Raw genomic sequence first — 19,898 nt, 5'->3', positions numbered from 1 at the left:
GCTGTACACAGTTAACGTTCGGTTAAAAAAAATCGATTGTCAAGATCTGTAGGAATGCACAGACATGAGCTTGGCGCTCTCGTCTGCATGCACGCGCCAAGAAGCCGCTCCACGGAGATCTCACCCTTGGCCACGTAACTGGTGATGTTATTCACCAAAACACAACACAACACAAAGAAGCAAGGTCACCCAAGCCACCATCATGGCAAACAAAAAACGCGGGTTGAAGCAGCTGACCACCAAGAACGAACGACGACAAAAGTGCCGGTGACCTGGAACAAACCAAGTACAACGAATGGGGGACAAAGAGCCACTGAAACACCACGGCACAATTCAGCAAGCACGCAGTCGACGCTAACGGGGCACTGGCAACTCCAAAAACAAACAAAGCAAGCCCATACGTAATCCTAGTGTGCCATCGGCACGAGCAGAGATGAGACCACTCGGTCGGCTATCGGCGACCGGCCTTGCCCGAGCGCCCTCGGACCGAGGCTGTTGGTAGCTGGCGCGTTGGGCGGGCAGGGGAGGCTGACGCCGCGCCCAGCGCGACTTTAGACCATTCAGCGGTATCCTCGTAGCTGCCAGCAAGACCAAACTCGGAGCCCATGTAATCCCGGCCTGTGCCAAACGCAGCATCAGTAACATGCTCGAATGGCATCGCCCGACGACTACCCCCACTACTGTGGCGCGGACTCATGCGTCCCATGCGCGCCCGAAGGGCGGCGTTGGCCTGATTGCGCGATGCGGAGCCAAGCCGGGCACGGCTGTTCGCGTCATCTTGTCCAAAAGCACCGCCAGATTCATCGCCGTCTTCATCTCCATCAGCCAACGGATCAAAGTTCTCCAGCACGTCAGCTTCGCGAATAACGGGCTTGGACTGGGATCCGGTACCATGACTGCCATTGCTCGAGTGACTGTCGCTGGTTACAGTGGGCTTAGTCGGCGACTCTGCGGCCGCGGCCGCGGCCAAGAGGTTGGAAGTGCTGGGCTTGGAGCTGTGCGCTGGGGTAGTGTCGCGACTGGGGTCGTTGCTGGGCAAGCCATCGCTGCCATTGATGGTAACGTTCGCATCCATGTTGGTGGCACGGCGCAGGCTGTTGGGCTCCAAGCTATTGGCCGGCGCCCGCAAGTCCGAACCATCCTTGCCCAGACGGGCAGCGGCGATCCCGCTAAAGCCAACATTGAGGGCCGACATCATGGTGCCCAGATTGTCGCTTTGCTCCTCTAGCTGCGCGCGTTCTTCCTCGTCGTCACTGGCACCGACATGAAAAGAGGCACCCGCTCCTGCCACGGCCGCGGGGATATCTCGCACCGACTGATCCACCGGGGGCACGACGTGGGTACCAGCGCGATTGCCGAGCCCGGGTGGAGTTTGTGCAAACTTGGCATGGATGGCCTGCTCACGGCGCGCCGGGGAGCGCGAGGACAAGCGGTCTTCCACGCTGGGCACTGATTTTTGCATGTCAAACAAGGGCAAGCAAGGCGCAGTCGCAAGAGTTGAGCAACTAGCACGATAAGGTGTGACCCAGCGTGAACATGCCGGAGTGTTGCGAGTATCGGTCGTACCGTAGGTAAAGCCTTCAAAGAGATTGGCGGCGCTGGGCGTCAGCGGATCAACCGGCGAGTCCGAAGGTGGCAGATCGGTAAACTGTGGATCAAAGTTGCTCGTGTCCAAGGCCGTGTTCTAATTGCATGCCCGAGGGCCGTGAGGACACGGGGGATGGGTTGATCTGACAGAGAGGGGACACGCTTCTCACCACTGAAGGAATAAAAGGTGGTTCCAACCGACGATCCAGGGCCACTTGCCAGTCGACGTCCCGGAAAAAGCGATGGGCCTGTTGCGCAGAGCGAGAAGTGATCAGAGCACACACAGGCCAGCCGCCGAACAAGGGACGCAATGAGAAGATCATTTCAATGAAGAAAAACGCACCTTGATCTCAGCGGCAGAGGACAATCGTTCAGATGGCTTGCGCTTGAGTAGCTTGCGCAAAATATCCTGAGATCAAGAAAAAAAAAAAAAAAAGCTGGGAGTGTGAACAATTGCGCCGGTGTCGTGGATTGACCGACAGTTTACACCATGATCTTGTCTTCATTCATCGAGCAGTATCAAGGCGTTGAGCAAGTTCGACTGACCTTGGCGTAAGGCGTGATAAAGGGGGGGAAGTTGGGCTTGGCACGCAAGATCTACAAATGTGAGGCAAAAATGCCCGCGTTGGATGAATAATTGGTCTGGCTCAAGGGCAGCTACAGCAGCGCTGCATGCACTGGCTCTGAGTGACGTACGCGATCCATAGTTTTCTTGCGGTTTCCAGCTGAGAACGGAGGCTGTCCGGTGAGCATGTCAAAGGTCAGCGCTCCAAGGGACCACCAATCGACAGCCTTGTTGTGTCCTTCACGACTAATAATCTCCGGGGCCCTGAGGGGTTGGAAAAAGGAAGCAAAAAAAAAAAAAAAAAAATAATTTGTTAGAGGTGTGGCACACGAGATGCAGAATTTGGCACAGTTGGGGGTGGTGCGGCAGCCTACATGTAGTCGATGGTGCCAGCAAAAGTCATGGCTCGCGTGCTATCGTCCTCGACCTTTTCCTTGCAGAGGCCAAAGTCTGTGAGCACCACGTGGCCCGAGGAGTCCAGCATGATGTTCTCAGGCTTGAGGTCGCTGTTAGTCGTGGCATTGGCAGGCGTCGCACATGCACAGGGTCAGGTCAGCTCATGCATGCGGGCCATGGGGGCTGGTTCATGGATGTGTCACAGGTGAGTAACAGCTAGAGGTGAAGAAGTAGCATACCGGTAGATAATGCCAAGGCCATGCAGGTGCTCAATGGCCAAAACCAGCTCAGCGGCGTAGAAACTAAGGCAAGGGGTTTTCGTGAGAGGTATGCTACACCGGCGATGAATGAGATAAGGTCCGAGCTCTGTACACACCGCGCCTGTTTTTCCAGAAACATGCCCTCTTTGTCGAGGTAGGTAAAGAGCTCGCCACCTGAAGAAGCACGGAACCAGAACATGTCCAGAACATGACGCCTGGCGGGTATTGGGAAGAGGGCAAGGAAGCGTGGACCAACGTACCACTGAGGTAGTCCATGATGAGGTAGAGCTTGCCATTGGTTTGAAAGGCGTACTTGAGGTCCACGATGAATGGTGATCGGACCAGCTGGAGGATGTTACGCTCGGCACGAGTGTGGGTAATGTCCTTGGTGCTGCGAACAATGGTGGCCTGATGGGAGGCAAGGCAAGAAGCACCCGAGAGTCAGTGCCTGACAAGAACCGCCGTCTAGCCCACTACTAGCCCCTCAAAAAGGTGCGGCACGGAGGAGGTGGGGGCCCCACACGTGGAGCCACTCAGGTTGCGCTTGGCCAACAAACCTTCTTGAGGACCTTCATGGCAAAGATTTCGGCTTTGCCTTTGCCACTGCGCTTGCGCACTTGAAAGACCTGGCAGAGAGTGAAGACGGGAAGGCAACGGGGTATGGTCAGGGAAAAGGGCATGGGCTTGGCACGGCAACCTCGGCCAAGTGGCACGCAGGACAGAGGACAGACCTTGCCAAAGCCACCCTGGCCAATGACTTTGAGTAGTTCAAAGTCTTCGACGGACACGCGGCGGGAGATTGCCAGAGCTGAGGGATCATCGCGATAGCTCTGGGCCATGGCCTCCACCACCGACACGGCCAAAGTTTCCTCGCCGGTGCTAGTGAAGCCAAGAATAAGAAGTTGAGGTAAGTGTATGGACGAGACACCCAGCTGACAGGATGGTGGGGCCCCGTGGCAGGCGCGAGGCAAAAGGCAGCGCAAAGACAACAAACCCTGCAGCGTTGGCTTCGGACAGGTCGGGGCGAAGGCCATCCCCATCCTCCTGTGCAGCGGTCAAGCGAGAGCGCACCAATCAGTTCATGCGCGCGCGCAAAAAAAAAAAAAAAAAAAAAGCCCAGAAGGGGGCGGGTGGGTTGCGAATTCATGATGTTTGGGCCCGCACCTCTTCATGCGCATCAAAGCCGGCCTCGTGCTCGACATCATCGACCTCAATGGCGAACATGCCTTGTTCAGCCATGGTAGAGGTGTAAGAGGCACGGCCAGCGCCGAACCAAAAGTGTCAGGAGCTCTAAAGCCCACAAGCTCGTCCAAATGCGCAGGGTGGCAACGAAGTGTATGAAGCACGAGGTTGAGATAGGAAAAAGTGCGAGACCAATCTCATGTGGTGCATCCTCGCCCCAGCCCCAAGCGATGCGTGAGGCGAGCTGTGCCCGTTGTCCCCCACCAGCAAACCAATGTGCAAACACCACGCAGCAAACCCCAAATGGTTCAGCAGCAGGCAGCAGCAGCACCACCACCACCACGCGCACTCGACCCCGAGTTGTGTGTGTGTGTGTGTAAAGAGCTGAGCGCCAACAGGAAGAAATATCCTTCGACAACAACATCAAACGACAACATCAACAACATCAACAACAACATGAAATGACAACAACGAAATCAACGAGAACAACGAAATTTATCACAGGAGAGGTAAGACTGGCGCCAGTCGTGTGTAACTGCCACGTGCAGAAAGTTCTTTTGTTTCACTTGTTATTTGTTGATAAGCGCACACCACACACACCACAAACCACATGGATCATCCATCAACGTGGTGGACAATAATTGTCAGATCTTTTCGCCATCTTGCCTTGCCGTGCCTTGCCGTGTCTTCGGTTGTCGTATGTGAGGCACATGTAAGCCCATTATTGTGAGGCGAGTGACCGTTGCTTTTTTTGTCAGATCGTCTGGATGTCAGATGTTTTCGGGCACAACGGCTCGGATCCGCACGCCCGAAACCGTCGACAATTCCTTCCCGCCAAAAGCACACACACACACACACACACACACACTCTCTCTCTCTCAGAGGTGACATTTGCTCGCACAGCTCATGCATGTCTTTTCCTTGCGCCGGAAGCCGAATTTGCAACCAGCCTCGTCTTGGCTGAGCCGAGGCTTGAGGTCGCAGCATCATGGCCAAGGTCAACAAGCTCTTGATACAGGGCATTCGATCCTTCAGCCCAGATCAGCACGAAGTGCTCGAGTTCTTTCCAATCACAGTGGTGGTGGGCGAGAATGGCTCGGGCAAGACGGTGAGACCTGCATCGGCCGTTTGCGCTCCAACGACTTGCTTGCTCTTGTTCTCTCATGTACATGTTACGCCCATGATGCCCACGACGCAAAAATACACTCCAGACCATTGTCGAAGCTCTGCGTTTCATCACCACGGGCGAGTACCCCAGCGGCAAATGCTTTGTCCATGATCCCCGAGTACGTGTCCAAGATACACGCCGCGGCGCTCAGCACCGTCCCGGTCTCGGCTGTCGCAATGGTCCAGTCACCTTATCCGCTGTTTTGTCACCTGCCGCGTAGATTGCAGACCGACCCTCTGTCGATGCCCGCATCAAACTCAGCTTCACCACCACCGATGGTCAGCAAATGGTTTGCACCCGACAGCTCACCGCCCAGCAAAAGGCCAATGCCAGCGTACCCACCACCCGCAGCATCGAGGGCACCGTCAAATATAGTGACGAAACCGGCCAGGTTTGGCATGCCGTAGCTGTACCGTTTATCGGCCGATGCTCTCTCTGCCCCGCCCCAGAATCAATTTGCTGTTGTGTTGATTACGTGTAGGTGCAATCGGCCTCGCATCGCTGTACGGACCTTGATGTCTTTGTACGTCGGCCTCTGGACGGGACTGCAAACCCTTCCATTCTGGCTCTCCGCTTGCTTGCAACCCTGCTCTTGCTTGGTGCCCCAGGTCGAGTTGATCACCGTTGCTTCCTGCGCGTCCTGCGCAATGTGGCAGATGATTACCAAGCTGGGCGTGTCCAAGGCCATTTTGTCCAACGTGATTTTTTGTCATCAAGATGATTCCAATTGGCCGTTTTTGGAGGGCAAGAAGCTCAAGGAAAAATTTGACGCCATCTTCTCCGCCGTGCGGTCCGTCCGCCCCGCGCTCGCAACACCCAACCCATTCCTTTTCCTCTTCCTCGAACGGGACAGGGGCAAACGGGACAGGGGCAGGATCTTTTGCGGAGGAGGGGGGGGGGGGGGGGGGGGGGGGGGGGGGCTCAAAGAGCGCAAGGCCGATGCTGAGAACACTGAGAAACAACTCATCAAGGTTCAGGAGGAGCTGCAAACCGTGGCCACCACCATGGCTGATGTTGAGCGCCAGCTTGAACCAGTCGTGAATGCACTAACCGCCTACAGCGAGCAAGAGGAGGACATTCGTCACGTGCAAGTCGAGATGGGTGCGTTTTGCGATGCATGTGCCCCGGTTTGATCATAAGGCCCTTGGGCTTACTAGGCCGTTTTGCTGTCCCCCTTTGCCCCTCCGTTCCACTGCCCCCTCAGCCACAAAGAAAAGCCTCAAGGCGGAGCTTGAGAAGCGCACCACCGCTCTTCGGCGGCAATTTCGCGAGGAAATGCCAGGTCTGTGAGCTTTTGATGGTGCTGCTCTGACTGGCAGCGACATGCGATCTTCTGAATATTGTCGCGCAAACCGTCAGAAACCGACGAAGAACTTCGCAGCAAGCTTTCCCGCTTTCAGAGCGACTTAGAGGAGCAGGAGGACGAGCAGCGCAAGGTGAGCCATACCTCTTCCTGCTGGACAGAGCTTTCGCCTGAGCTGAATTGCATGGCTATCGAGCGCGTCAAACCGCTTGTATGGGCTAGTGACCCAGCTGGTTCGATACACCTACTAATCAAACACACCCGATGATCTGCCCGTTGGTTGCCGTTTGCGCTTTATGCCACCCTAGCTGACTGGACATCTTCAGCAAATCACAGCCTCACGCCAACGCAACGAACGCAAAGTTTCCAGCACCCAGGCCAAAGTCGGCGCTCTTCGTGAGCGTGCCCAAGTATGTCCGGGATCTGTCTGAACGGGGGCATACTTGCCCAGACCCCCCTCTCCTCGTCTTGCCTTCAACATGCTGCACCACGCTTGTTCTTCAAAAAATTGCACGTATCCCGCGTCCTTGCTTGGCAGCGCATGGCTCTGACGCGTAAAACTCGCGACGAGACCGTCCAAGAGCTGGCCGCAGCAACGCAAGCCCCAAGTGCGTCGCCTTGTTGCCGTGATTGACCCATGCCAAAATTGGCGCTCACCCGCTCGCCTCCTTTTGACCACATCACCCGACTGTTGCGCTTCTACGCTGATCTCTGCCTTTCATTCCTTCTTCATCCACTATAGAGATGTCCCCTGACAAGTTTTTTGAGCATTTGAAGCAAGAAATCAATGCCACGCGAGCTGCCATGAGCGAGGCCCAGGTACACAACACAATCTGTCGTCCTCACAAGAGCTCATGGCGGTGGCCTTGGGCTTGCTGTCTTGTCCGTGCGAGCCAGTGCTGTTCTGTCGCCTGAGTCTTGAGGTTTTGATTCACGACAAATCACGTCTCATTTTCAGACGGCAGGTCGTCTGCGCCTTGAGAAGATTGAGCAGCAATATGACAGTGCCAATCGAAAACAGGCTGCTCTCATGAGTGAACGCAAGGCAAACGCCGATCGTCAGGTATAATTTGCACTTGCTGATTCCAGCGCCGCAGCGGGGGCTCTTGCATCACACTCTTGTGTCAATTGTAGAAAGAAGCACGTCAGCGGAGCAACGAGCTACGCCTCCGACTTGACGCCATTGCTCTGCCCGCCGAGAGTCTGCTTGAGAATCTTCGACAGAACATTGTATCCCGGGTCGGTTTGCCTCACCTTCGACACGACCGCGTTCTGATTGCCTGGAACGGTGCATGCTCCTCGTCTTCCAGCTTCTCACTGGAGTGTCTCGTGCGTTGCGCTCTCCTTCAATGACCGGTTCCTCCTCTTGACTGCTCGGTCATGTAGGAGGATGAGCGCGATGCTTTGCGCGCGCGCATTGCTCAGTCTCAGGGCGCCGAAACCGAAGCGGCCAAATCCGTCCAACGCGTGGCCGATGAGCTTCGACTGCTGCAGTGCGTGCAGCCCTTCTTCAGCAAAACGCCGCCATCGCCCTAAACGGCTTTTCTCACAGAATTGACATGGTCATGCGCCTGCTTAGGGAGCAAATTCCAAAAGCCAAGCGAGTGGCTGCCATTACGCAGAGCATTAGCGAGTGCCATGCTCGCCAAGCTGAGGAGGAACGTCATTTGCAAGCCATGTACGTCACTTGGAACCTAATCGTCTGACAGCGACTCTGTGCAGCATGTCCTCGAAGCGTGAGGAGCTGGCAACTGACGGTGGCTTTGACTTCATGACGGCGATGGTACACGACGTCCATAGCTGGGAGCAACATGGCACGGACATCTGTGGCGTGCTCAATGTTGACCTGGCCACAGCACAGGCACCCGAGTTTGTCTTTGAGCTGGACTCGCAACGCAGGTGCCATCCATGTTATGCTTTGAACAACCCCCCCCCCCAAAAAAAAAAAAAAAAAAAAAGGAATGCTGGTTGTGAGAGCATGGAAAAAGATGATGCAGATATTCGCGCCCCGCGCCCCGTCTGGATATTGATGCATGTCCTTGAACTGGCGTGCGTGGTAGTCGGCTGGAGCAAGAGCGCGAACAGCATGAGCAGCAGCTGCAGAGCGTGCAGGCTGAATTGGCTGTGTTGCTTGAGAAACTGGACAAGGCGCGCAGTGACGAGATTCAACTCGAAAAGGACTGCCAAGGTTGGTGAGGTCTCTTTCAGACATCCGGCTAGACTGCCACCACACAGACTCAAAGCCGCCCATGGACGGTTGCGCCTGCCTTCCTCACATAGAACTTCAGGATCAAGTCGCAGCCGTGCAGCGGGACCACGGACAGGATCTTGGCAAAGCGCTTGCCATGGCCGAGCGTCAATATCGAGGCGTCCTCGAGTAAGCTTGCGCTTGTGCACCCAACAAAGTGTTCAACACTCACACAGACGCTTTTTGAATTTCTTCACATGATTCTCTACCGCGCGCGCACCCCCCTTTGTCTTGACTGCCGCTTTTGGTGTCGTTGCATGGATCTACGCTCGCGCTCTGGCGTCACTTTTACTGCATGTGGGCGCGTGCCCCTCTCCTTCCTTGTCACACTGCCCCTTGCTCATTCTCATGATCTTGTGTCAATGTAGAAATGCGGATGCCTTGCCCGCACTGATTCGGTTATTTGACCGTGTCTTGGCTCGGCGTGAGGATGAGCTCGCCAAGCCACCCTGTGAGCGCAAGAGTTGCCAGCTTTGTAACCGTGGTTTTGAAACAGCTGAGGAATACAACCTCTTTCTTGCCTTTGTACGAGCCTTGCAAATCCTAATCTGTCGGCCACGGTGCATCCGGTAGCACACGACACCGGTCTCTGTGTCGTTCTTCTGATTGGTCCTGTTCTGCCGTGTCGCTGGTTTGGCGGGCTCGCGGTGGCAGGTGGAGCGGCAAAAACTTGCTGCAGGAAACCGCACCTTTGAAACGGAGAAGCGCGAAAAGCAGGGCCTGATTGAGCGGTAAAACCCTCTGCCTTAGCGCCTCCTTTTCGTGCACGGCCACTGCGATTGTATGTCACGTGTGAGGGAGCGTTCGCCTTAGACTGGACCAAGCATTGAAAATGCAAGGTGAGGCCGAGGAGAAGGCTCAGAAACTTGACGAGGCCGGGGCTCTGGCGCAAGATTTGGAGGCCTCACAATCGGACCTTGAGAAGCGCCTGCGCGAGGTTGGCAGCCTTTTTCTTCTTCTTTTGGCAGCCCTTTTCTCCTTCTTCTCTCCCTCCCCCCCTTTTTTTCCTTGGTTCTTTTCTATTTCCACGGTTTTCTTCCGTTCTTTATTCATCTGGCGAGGCCCACACAAGGGAAAATGGGCCGCATGCGCCTCGGTCAAGCATGCCGAATCTTTGAAAGCGCCACCGTGCGTTGGGCCTCACTCATTCTCTTGTTGATTTCCGTACAAAATTGCGCAGTGCAAGGATAGCGTCGATGCCAGCAAGCAGCGCTTAGAGAAATTCCGCGAAACAGCATCGGTGGTGCGAACAATCGAGTTCCATCGACAACGCGTTAAGGAGCAACGGCATTCGGCGTCTAGTTTGGCTGCAACAAAGCCCGATGTGAGCATCACTTTGCAGGAGCTTGAGGCGGCCATCTCTAAAGTGCAACAGCAAAAGTGCGTATTGCCTTGAATGTTTGTTTGCCTGTTGAGCGACAGATGCAGCTGCAGCATTGATGCCGACTCGGCGAAAACCTTTAGGGATCTGGCCAATGACAAACTGATGCAAGTTCAGAGCGAAGCAACCAAACACCAACGTGAATTGCAGGGCATTCAAGAGGACCTGTTGCGTCTCCAAACTCAGCTACAGAACCATCAGACACAGGTTTCCCAGGCCAAGTCCGTGTTGTGTGCCCGTCAGCCACTTTCTTATGTTTTCTGATCATACCCTACCACTCTCTGAATCCGGCTTTGTCCTCATGCGGCGATCCTTGACAGGGCTGTTGAGGCAGAGCTCGATGATCTGCAAGCCAAGGAAGCCAACCTCAAGAAGCAGCTGAGTGTGAGGAAGCAACAAAGTGTTTAAACGTGACTGCTCATCGTCGTAGCCGAAGAACTCATGCCTTGGCTGTCTGGGTGGCCCGGTCTTGCGCTGCAGGATCAGCAGGGCAAAGAGCACGAGTGTGCTACCTTGCTCCAGGAGCTGGACACAGAGAGAAAACGAGAGCGTGACGCCGTCAAGACGGTGCGATGTCGTGCAGGCCATTTTTTTTTTTTTTTGGCATGTTGCTCCTTCTGTCGTGCTCAGCCCTCTCGACTTTGTTTTCATTTCTTTTGGGGGTTTGCTTTTGTTGCAGAAAATGGATCAACTTCAAGCTACTCTTCAGCGGCAACAAAGTGCCCATGCGCGTCTTCAACATTTACAGGCTGATTTGGATCAGTGCGTCAACCATCCGTTTGCAATTTTTTCATCTTGCCAAGTCGTGAAATGTGGTCTGCGACCAGAGCTGAGATGCCCGTGTCGGTCGATAGATATCAGCGAGAGGGCGGGGACTCATCACTGCAGCAGCATGAAGAAAGCCTGCGGGCCTTGCAGTTGGAGCAAGCCGAGCAAAGCGAGCAAGCACGGTCGCTGGAGGCCCAAATCCAAGAACTTAAGCAGCAGAGCAGTCACGGTGAAAGCTTCAGGACGGCCATTCAACAGCAGCTCGAGTATCGTGACAATGCGTCACGGGTGCAGCAGCTTGCCACAGAACTTCAAGAGCTGGAACAGCAAATGCATGGTTGGTCTGGGGCAAGGGCAGGCAGTTTCGTCGTGCTGCGACTGAGAATCATGCCTGCCCATACGAGCCTGGCTCGTAGAATGGCAAAATCGACTGATCCATGCCTGTGTGTGTATATTTTCAGATTTGGCAGACCAACTTGCGGACGGCATCAATTTGGATGAGTTGGAGGAACAGCGAGCGCAACTAACACGGCAGCGGGACACTCTTACCGGGCGCAGTGAAACACTGGAGAACCAGGCTCAGGTAGATTGTGGATTTCTGCTTGGCCCAATCAGAAACGGACAGCGATGCCCTCACTGCATACGTGGCACATCAGTGGTGCCTATCATCTTTATTGCTGTGTGTTAACATGCCTCGTTCCTGCTCACGAGTCCCCTTTCCCCTTTTTTTCCTGATGTGCAACAGGAATTGGAGGTGATCCTTGCGACACGCTTTCGCGGAGTGGCGGCGCAGTATGAGAAGAAGGTGGTCGAGAGCGAGGCCCGCAAGCAGGCCATTTCGGATCTTCAGAGCTTCCATCGTGCTCTTGATCGGTGCGTCATTTGCACACCTTGGCCCGGAAGCCGTTCGGTCGATATGCTAAATTGAGCATGCGCAGGGCCATTACAAAGTATCACGACTTGAAGATGGACGAGATTAACAAGATCATCAAGGAGCTGTGGCAGAACACGTACCGGGGGCATGGTGTGTTGCTTTGCTGAGCACACCAAGCACATCCCGACGGGATGTGAATACGTGTGCGACGCCTATGCGTGTCAAGGATATATTGTTGCCATGTCCTCATTGTCCCGGTCTTTGCGTAGACATTGACTACATTGAGATTGACACCAACTGGGGTGATGAGACGTCCACCACCTCCAAACGCAATGCCGTCAACTATCGGGTGCGTGATTTGTGCAGCGGCTGACCGTCTTGACTAGACGCAAATGCGGCTTCCTTTCTTCGCTGGCGAGTGCTCATGGTTTGATGTAATGTATTAGGTTGTTATGATCAAGGGCGACACTCGACTGGACATGCGCAATCGCTGCAGTGCAGGGCAGCGCGTGATGGCGTCGCTGATCATTCGCCTGGCGCTGGCCGAGGCTTTTTGCATCAATTGCGGCGTGATGACGTTGGACGAGCCGACCACGAATTTGGATCGTGAGAACATTAATAGTCTTGCATTTTGCCTTTCCAAGTATGTGCGCTCGGACCGTGCCTGAAGAAAGACGCCTCGGGCCCCATCTTCTTTGATATTGATGCTCATCAATGTCATGCAACTGTCTTCAATGCTGGAACTGCTGGACCTGCTGAAACTGGGGACAGCATTGTCAAGCATCGCTCTCAGCAGCGCAATTTTCAGCTGTTGATTATTACGCACGACGAGCAGTTTCTCGAGCAACTGCACCAATATGGCCAGGCCAAGACCTACTATCGCGTTTTCAAGTCCCCCGAGTACGTACTAGTTCGATGAGCAAAGATGGGGGAGGGGCAAGTCGTACTGTAAGATTCTCTCATCAACCCTCCAACGTCTTTCTCGAACTTGTGTGCAGAGGCTACTCGAAAATCAAGCAGGTAACGGCGGCACAGTAGATGATACATGGCGTCCCATTTTCAATACCGCTGAGCGTTCATGGGTTGTCAGTGTATGGCAAAGAAGCCGTTTGGTGTCGCGCCACCTGACAGTAACCCTTAAGGTTGCCGAACATGCAAACCTACCACACAAAATTCAAAAAAAAAACAAAAAACACAAGAAAAACAAAAGCGGCACATTGTCAACAACAGATGTTCTCAACTTTAACAGGCAGCGCTCGCACCACCTTCACCTGCCTTCGATGCAGTTTCTTTTGCCCTCCGCTCTTGAAAAGCATCGCCATGGCCAACCCCAACAACCTGCGTGCCGTCATCCGGCAAATCCAGCAAGTCGGCGCCAAGCAGGTGTTCCGTGATATCTGCCGGTATGCCCTGTACACTGACCGCCCCTGCCCGACGGACTTGGTGATTGCGTTTGCCTTCGAAAATTCCTGTAACTCACGCCTCTGGTTACTTGGTGGAACCAATTCAGCGAGGGCAAGCTGATGACGGGCGTGCTCGTCGGCCAGGACAAGTTCGGCAACAAGTATTACGAGGATAAGGAGCAAATGTTCGGCAACCACCGTCGCGTGGATATGGCTCGCGAGGACTTCAACGCCTCCCAGGTACAAACTTGAAGCGCAGGCGCGCAGGCAACAAGTGCTCCGTGATTTGCAGTACCTACACCTCTTTCATGCCAGGGCTGGGGTTACCTCTTGGGCCGCACCCCACCCTTTTGCGCCCATCTGACCTCTTTGCTGTTGACCATCCGCCTGCCTGTTAGGTGCCCCCGGAGTGGCATCGTTGGCTTCACGCCATGACTGATGATCTTCCCGACTCCTTTGAGCCTCGCCAGGTTTGTCATCTGTCCATTGCTTGCGAGTGTGGGAGAGTAAAATTGGCAACTGCATCAGCTCCGCCACTTGATATGCCATCAGGTCATGAGTGCATGTAGGCGCTCATTACAACTCATTGCACACCTTTCATGTGGTAGAAATGGCAACTGGACCATGAGGAGAACCTGACCGACTCGGCGGTACGTGCGCAGCCTTGCAGCCGTTTCTCAAGCGTGCTCGTACACGGGGCACATCCAAACTCACCCACGTTGGCATTCGTGTGTCTCTTCGCTGCCCAACCATATCACTTTTCTCATCCCCCAGGATCGTTATGTGGCCTACAGCACCGTCAAGCCCAAGATTCAGTCATGGAAGCCCGAGTAAACCAGCTCCAATTTTGTCTAGTGTCCCCCCCCCCTTTTCCTTTCAAAGCTCCCCCCTCCCATTTCTCTGCACGCTCTTTACCCATCATGTCGGACTTTGACTGTTCTCATGGGTCTCTGACGTCGCATTTGCATCGTGCGGGCAAGCTCGAGAGATGTCCCTGCCTGTTTTGGATGCTCATAAAGCACAAACAAAAAGCAAAAAATTGAAAGCAACACGCTAAAAATTCCGCCATCCCTTGGATCGCTTAGGGCGTGCTGGCCGCCCTCCCCCTCCCCCTCCTCCCCCTTTCCTAAAAAGTCCAATCAGGCCACGTCCAACTCAGTTAGACGCTCTTTTAAAAAAAAAAAAAAAAAAAAAAAAAAAGAAACACATGACTTGTTGGCTTGATCTGTTTTATTGTTCATCCACTCAATGTTTGGGTGTGAGCTCCCAGCCATGTTCCGACTTGTGGGGGTTCTGGTGCTGGTTCTCGTCTTGGCTCCGGCATTGGTGCCGGGCAAGGATGGGACTGAAGCAGGAGCGATGGGTGGGCTGGTTACACAAACGATCGTCGAGTCATCGGGCTTTCATCGGTGAGGTGCTCGGCTGGCCCTCGTCCGCAGTCGACCTCTGTATGCAGGCGGCATTGAGCTGACCTGACGCTTGGACAGGACTTTGCAAGTGACAGCGACAGGCGATGAAATCCCATCTGCTTGGGGCTTGGTCGTGCGCGCACCCGAGGGCTTGTTCTTCGACACGGACCAGCTTTTGCGAGAAATCAGTACCCCCTCACTCCTGGTCCGCTGCCAGCTCGCTTTGCAGCTCGCTTGCCACCACAAAATGATGGAAAGACCCGCAGATCACAATCACTCTCACAACTACGGATTGAATTGGGCTTGGTTGGCCCGACTGCCCGTCTGTGCAGGTCCGTACGGCCAATTATAGTGACACTGAGCGACCTGCGTGGCTAGAAACGGAAGCAAATCTACTTTACGTCTCCGTGCGGTACGAGGTGCAGTGTGCTGCTCCACCCGCACTTGGCCTGAGATTGTTTTTCCAAACACAAACTCTCATGATCTGCATTGCAGTGGGCATGAAAGCGCACAGATACCCTTTCACCTGCGCTACCATGCACCGACTCTTGCTACCGGCCGGGCCAAGGTGGCGGCACCTTGCATTCAGTCAGCATTTGTAGCAACGACTGGCTGGCACGAGGCTCTGACGGCTTGTGCGCACACGTGCGCTCTTAATCTCAGCACCGTCAAATCGCAGCGCTTGGCCTCAGGTCCTTGCCCCGCGGAGCTCGAGGTACCAGTCGGAAACCAGGAGGATGCTGGGTGGGTGATGGCCACGCTCTTACTAGCAGTCACCTTGGCCACGAGTGCCATGGTCTGGCTCATCTGCACGACCAAAATCGGACAAGAGTCTGTGCAAAGCTCCAAGCGGGACTAGGCCAGCCGTGGACGTTGCCTGCCTGAAAGACTCTTTCACTGATATGGACACCGTGTTTGATCCCATGGTCGTTGAATTGGTGGTCCGAGCGTCTACAGGCCACACGAGGCTTTGTGGAGCTCATATTTTGGATTGGAAAAGGTTTATAATTGATTTACGATGCGCACAGGCGAGATTGCTGGCAGGGGCAGAGGTGGGGACTTGGAAATCCCGTTCAAAACGAGGATCCATCGCCATCACCGAGGTTGGCGCCAGTGTTGTTCTGTAGGCGGCATTCTGCGGTTAGGTTCTTGGGAACCAGGCGGTCCATCGCTGCATGGAAAACCTATACCAGCACCGGACCCCACGAACGATCAGCGAACCCAGCCATATTTCACAACATCATGAACGGCATGACGAGGTACCTTGTAGGGAACAAAATCGCTTTCTTGATTAGGCATGCGGATGATCTCGCCGCAGTAGAGAGCACGAACGTAGTAGTCACCGTGCTGGTGTTGATCCTACATTTTCCGACACAGGAGAAATGAGTGTGAGCGATGCTGGTGACGCTCGCCCAGAACAAGCCAATTGCAGAGGAACTCAAAGAACAGGAGGCGCACCTCGAACAGTTCAAGAGTAATGTCAGCGGCGTAAGGAGGCCAATGGCCGTCAAAGGCACCAAATGCCAGCAGCAGTGGCATCAACGTGGTGTCGTGTGCAGAGTACAAGCGACTAAGCATGCCGCAAAGGAGGCACAAAAGATCCAGTCAGAGAAAGGGAGAGAATTAGTGGCAGTGAAAAAAAGAAAAGAAAATAGAAAAATCAAAGCGAGACGTGGACACAGCGCGCAGCGTGGGTGCGTGTGGGGACAGGGCGCTAACAGAGGTGGCGACTGCAGCGGATGCTCTTGCATGTGCTGCATGTTGTTCAGAATGTCCTGTCGAAGGGCGATGGTGGAAAAATGAGCGTTGAAAGCGTCACACCGATGCAGCATCCAATCTGGCGCTGAAGGAGATGAAGCAAAGCCACCTGTGTGAGTAGTCAAGGCGAGTGTCTGACCTTGATGACAAGGCCGCAAGTCAAGCGAAGGGTTTCTTCCGGGCGATCCTGGAACAAGGCCACTACATCGCGCACGGCATAGCCTTCAATGCGCCGCATCATGGTTCGTGTGATACCCGGCGGAATGCTCTAAAGTCAGTGCAGAGTCAGGCGCAGGTGAGGCTGAAACATGGCAGCACAGTCCGGCAGGGAACGCAGCCGATCATTGCGCTGCACAAGCTGGCGGTGAGAAACATGCAGTGGAAAGACCTTGTTGTGGGCAAGTCGGGCCACAAAGTTGTCGCGCAAGCCAACATAGTGAATTTCTTCTTCACCGACGCGAAGGAGGCGGGCCATTTGAGCCGTAAACTCGCTCTGAGTTTGATCATTCCGTGCATGATATGCCCTAGCCCCGGCGTTCAACCGTAGTCGAGAAATAGCCATGTTGACATGAGGCGCAGTGTGTGCGTGTGTGTGTGTGTGTGTGTGTGTGTGTGTGTGTGTGTGTGTGTGTGTGTGTGTGTGTGTGGCACGTGGGGACCTGGGCAAGCGCGCATGGGCCATGATCAGGCATAAGTTTGTATCAAGGTCATGGCGGGGGCCGTGATGGGTACCTGGCCACCATGGGATGACGCAGGCGGGCAATGGTGGCACGGTCCTCACCGATGGTTCCGAAGAGGCCAGAGACGACCATGCGGGCCGACTCGATGGTGCGCTCGATATTGGTGGAGCGCACTGTGACTTGTTCAGAGTTGTAGTCCGTCTGAAAGGTCGGTCAGACAAGGGTTCAGGATAATGGAGCAAATGAGACAATCGTGCAGACAAGGCAAGCTCTGGCAGGACGAAGTCAGGTTCTGAAAGCCTGGTTGACTGACCGGCAAAAAAGCAATTTCCTCCATATACCGCGTGCGGAGGCGACGGCCCAGCTCAAAGACATCTTGACGGCCCGTTTTGGTTAAACAGCCAAGATGGCAGCCGCCGGGAAGCATGCTCAGTTTCTGTTAAGATCATGCATGAGAGTTGGTGCAAAGGAGCCGTGGACATGGGGTTGCAGGTGATCGATGGAGAGCAGGAGGGCCAAAAGCCAGCAAGGAATAGGCAAGCTAGAGCGATGCAGCAGACCTGCTTCTCATTGGCCAGATTGGTGGGACGGGGCGCACCGTTGGCATCAGTGATGCGTAAGGTCCGCTCAAGGTCGGGCAAGGATTGGCACATGTCCGCCTGCACGGGAGAAGCGCATGGTGAGGTCATGCATGTTGTGCGCTGTCGAGGCCCGCATGAGAAGCATTACTTACATCCCAGGATGCTGATGGGTTTTGGTTACCGGGAACGCTGTGGATGGGTGTGCGCGCGCCATGCCGAAAGAACACCTGAAGCAAGTCATGCCACAGCAGGTATGAGAGGAGCAGTCTGGCCACCGCGGACGTCACGCGTGAGCACCGACGGATCAGGACAGCCAGGGCAAGACACACCTGAAGTTGGCGGAGGCGCAACGTGCGTCCCTGGTCATCGATAACGCAGGCTGGTGGACAGCCCTCAGCCAAAGCCCCGGTACTTTGACTATGCCAGGCCACCGCGCCCAAACCGATGGCTGAGATGATACGCCATCGAGATGTCAAAGTGAGCATCGCTCTGATTTGTACCCTCTTCCCAGGCACTTGTCTCACTAAACGACCGAGTAGTAGCAGCAGCAGCAGAAGAAGAAAAGGAAGCCAATCGGGAAAGCTGGCGGGAAAGCTGGCGGGAACAGCCGGCAGAAGGAGATCAAAGGTCGAGGCTGCCACTGCCAATGGATGATGATGCATAAGAAGCTGATCAAGGGAAATGTGAGAGAGTCAGAAATTTTGTGGAGAGAGAGAATTTTAGAGCGACAAGAGAGAGAGAGAATTTTAAAGCGAGAAGAGAGAGAAAGAGAGAGGAGAGAGTGTGTGAGGAACAAAACCCATTTTTTTTTTTGGGGGGGGGGGGGGGAGGGAGAGGAGTCAAGGCAAGGTGGTCCGAATCATCAGATTATTGAGGGTCGAGCCGGAGGAGCGGCGGTGACATGTGTATGATATCATGACCGATTGATGCACGCATGGCACAAAGTCGAGATCAATGGCAACGACGTCGACCATCAACTCTCTCAATTAATCGCGAGCCAGCGAAAGGAGATGAGAACAGGCCTGGTCCAAGGCTTGCGCCACGCGTTTGACAGATGCCTCACTAAAGAGCAGCAAATGGGTTTCCGGAATATAAAACACTTCCACAGTCTGGGCCGTATCGAATCGTGGCTGAAGCACCGTGGATAGACCAAGGTCGGGGGGCAGTGGTGCTAGCGGCAGCGGTATGAGATCGAGGAAGCGCTGACGTTGTTCAGGCGTACTGCGGACCACTGCCCCGGGACAGGAGAGCCGGGGTTGAGTCGGCCCATCAGAAAAAAAGGTGGGCTGAGCCATGGCCACGGCCATCCAGCAAGCATCGAGGAGGGGGTCATGAGACATGCGATCCTCACATAAGTCACTACCATTGCGCGGGCGCGCAGCTCGCCGCACGAGTGGTCGGGCAGGAGCGGCCAAGGCATCGATATCAAACTGCAGCAGCAGTGTTCGTAGCGCCTGGGCCACATCAAGCCACGATTGACCAGGTTCCGCCGAGGCCACGAGTTGGACTGCAGCGTCCCAGGATGAGCTGCGCGGGTTTACAAGACTGAGCAAGGACGCAGCGGCTAGCTCGCGCTTGGTGGCACGGGTATAGCAGGCATCAAAGAATGGTGGATCATCAATCGTGATGAGGCCCAAGATTTGAGCCCCAGCTTCCTGAAGCACGCACGCGGTGTGATAGGCCAGGCGCGCCCCCAGTGAGAAACCACCGAGAAGATAGGGTCCAGCAGATTGAAAAGCTTGAATTTGTGCAGCGTAATGGGCAGCCATAGCTTGGAGCGAGATGACCGGTGTTTGCGGGCTAACAAAGATGGCTTGACATGGCTGGGCCAGCTGACCGCGCAGCTGCAAAAAGTGATGGGCATGGCCTAATGCATCATGAAATAGGAATAGCACCGGTGGCGCCGGCTCTCCCGAAGTGGCAATTGGGCGGCTGGGATTGATTTCAACAAGCTCGGGCAGACGTGGCTCCGAGGGCAAGGGCGCAGCTATGCGCTTGCAACAGTCCGAGTCTTGCAACTCTTTTCCGGGAAAGACAAGGCGCTGCAGTTCTGACGACAACCCATAGCGGGCAAACGAGGGTGTCGATGCAACCGTGGTGGACATGGTGGGGAAGACGCAGGCGGTAAAAATGCAGGCTCTCACGGTGTCTGATCAAGCCTCACCCTCCAAACCAGCACCTCGACCTGCCACGCGCATGACCACCACCAGCCAAAGGGTGGTACCGTCCATTGCACCGCACCCAGTCTGCTCGTATCATCCATCAGTCTCATCCATGCGCCCACCAGCTCCAAGGGTGAACAAAAGAACCCAGCGCGACATTGTCAGCATGTCAG

The 19,898-nt window shown here is 54.8% G+C and overlaps 6 protein-coding genes across 6 annotated transcripts; 3 read left to right on the top strand and 3 right to left on the bottom strand.

Annotated features, from left to right (window-relative positions):
* Positions 1-1,567: 1,567 nt before the first annotated feature.
* On the bottom strand, positions 1,568-3,647 carry MONBRDRAFT_13470 (uncharacterized protein; the record flags this gene model as incomplete). Its single annotated transcript, XM_001742124.1, has 11 exons — positions 1,568-1,684; positions 1,758-1,835; positions 1,931-1,996; positions 2,134-2,184; positions 2,284-2,416; positions 2,527-2,658; positions 2,788-2,850; positions 2,925-2,982; positions 3,069-3,216; positions 3,366-3,434; positions 3,540-3,647. Coding segments are annotated over 11 exons (1,023 nt in total), but the record flags the coding sequence as incomplete, so codon positions are not given.
* A 1,331-nt stretch (positions 3,648-4,978) lies between these two features.
* Positions 4,979-6,291, top strand: MONBRDRAFT_13760 (uncharacterized protein; the record flags this gene model as incomplete). The annotated part of the gene is made up of 4 exons (XM_001742576.1): positions 4,979-5,098; positions 5,202-5,276; positions 5,379-5,549; positions 5,773-6,291. 4 exons carry the CDS (start codon positions 4,979-4,981, stop codon positions 6,289-6,291), a joined length of 885 nt encoding a protein of 294 aa, XP_001742628.1.
* Positions 6,292-9,849: 3,558 nt separating this feature from the next.
* On the bottom strand, positions 9,850-10,678 carry MONBRDRAFT_4950 (uncharacterized protein; the record flags this gene model as incomplete). The annotated part of the gene is made up of 2 exons (XM_001742123.1): positions 9,850-10,070; positions 10,366-10,678. The coding sequence occupies 2 exons, from the start codon at positions 10,676-10,678 to the stop codon at positions 9,850-9,852; spliced, it is 534 nt and encodes a 177-aa protein (XP_001742175.1).
* A 949-nt stretch (positions 10,679-11,627) lies between these two features.
* Positions 11,628-12,651, top strand: MONBRDRAFT_14089 (uncharacterized protein; the record flags this gene model as incomplete). The annotated part of the gene is made up of 5 exons (XM_001742575.1): positions 11,628-11,731; positions 11,797-11,882; positions 12,002-12,081; positions 12,179-12,375; positions 12,504-12,651. Coding segments are annotated over 5 exons (615 nt in total), but the record flags the coding sequence as incomplete, so codon positions are not given.
* A 380-nt stretch (positions 12,652-13,031) lies between these two features.
* Positions 13,032-14,159, top strand: MONBRDRAFT_17089 (uncharacterized protein). The gene is made up of 5 exons (XM_001742574.1): positions 13,032-13,135; positions 13,243-13,375; positions 13,534-13,605; positions 13,744-13,785; positions 13,910-14,159. The coding sequence occupies exons 1-5, from the start codon at positions 13,053-13,055 to the stop codon at positions 13,967-13,969; spliced, it is 390 nt and encodes a 129-aa protein (XP_001742626.1). The 5' UTR covers positions 13,032-13,052; the 3' UTR covers positions 13,970-14,159.
* Positions 14,160-15,541: 1,382 nt separating this feature from the next.
* On the bottom strand, positions 15,542-18,048 carry MONBRDRAFT_30813 (uncharacterized protein; the record flags this gene model as incomplete). The annotated part of the gene is made up of 11 exons (XM_001742122.1): positions 15,542-15,728; positions 15,808-15,903; positions 16,003-16,114; positions 16,264-16,319; positions 16,442-16,570; positions 16,691-16,826; positions 17,035-17,183; positions 17,296-17,418; positions 17,543-17,641; positions 17,716-17,790; positions 17,893-18,048. 11 exons carry the CDS (start codon positions 18,046-18,048, stop codon positions 15,618-15,620), a joined length of 1,242 nt encoding a protein of 413 aa, XP_001742174.1. The 3' UTR covers positions 15,542-15,617.
* Between the last annotated feature and the right edge of the window lie 1,850 nt (positions 18,049-19,898).

This window comes from Monosiga brevicollis, genomic scaffold (assembly GCF_000002865.3).
Source record: "Monosiga brevicollis MX1 MONBRscaffold_2 genomic scaffold, whole genome shotgun sequence".
Taxonomy (NCBI): Eukaryota; class Choanoflagellata; order Craspedida; family Salpingoecidae; genus Monosiga; species Monosiga brevicollis.
Note: the sequence above shows the minus strand (reverse complement) of the source record. Positions and strands in the feature narration are given on the sequence as shown.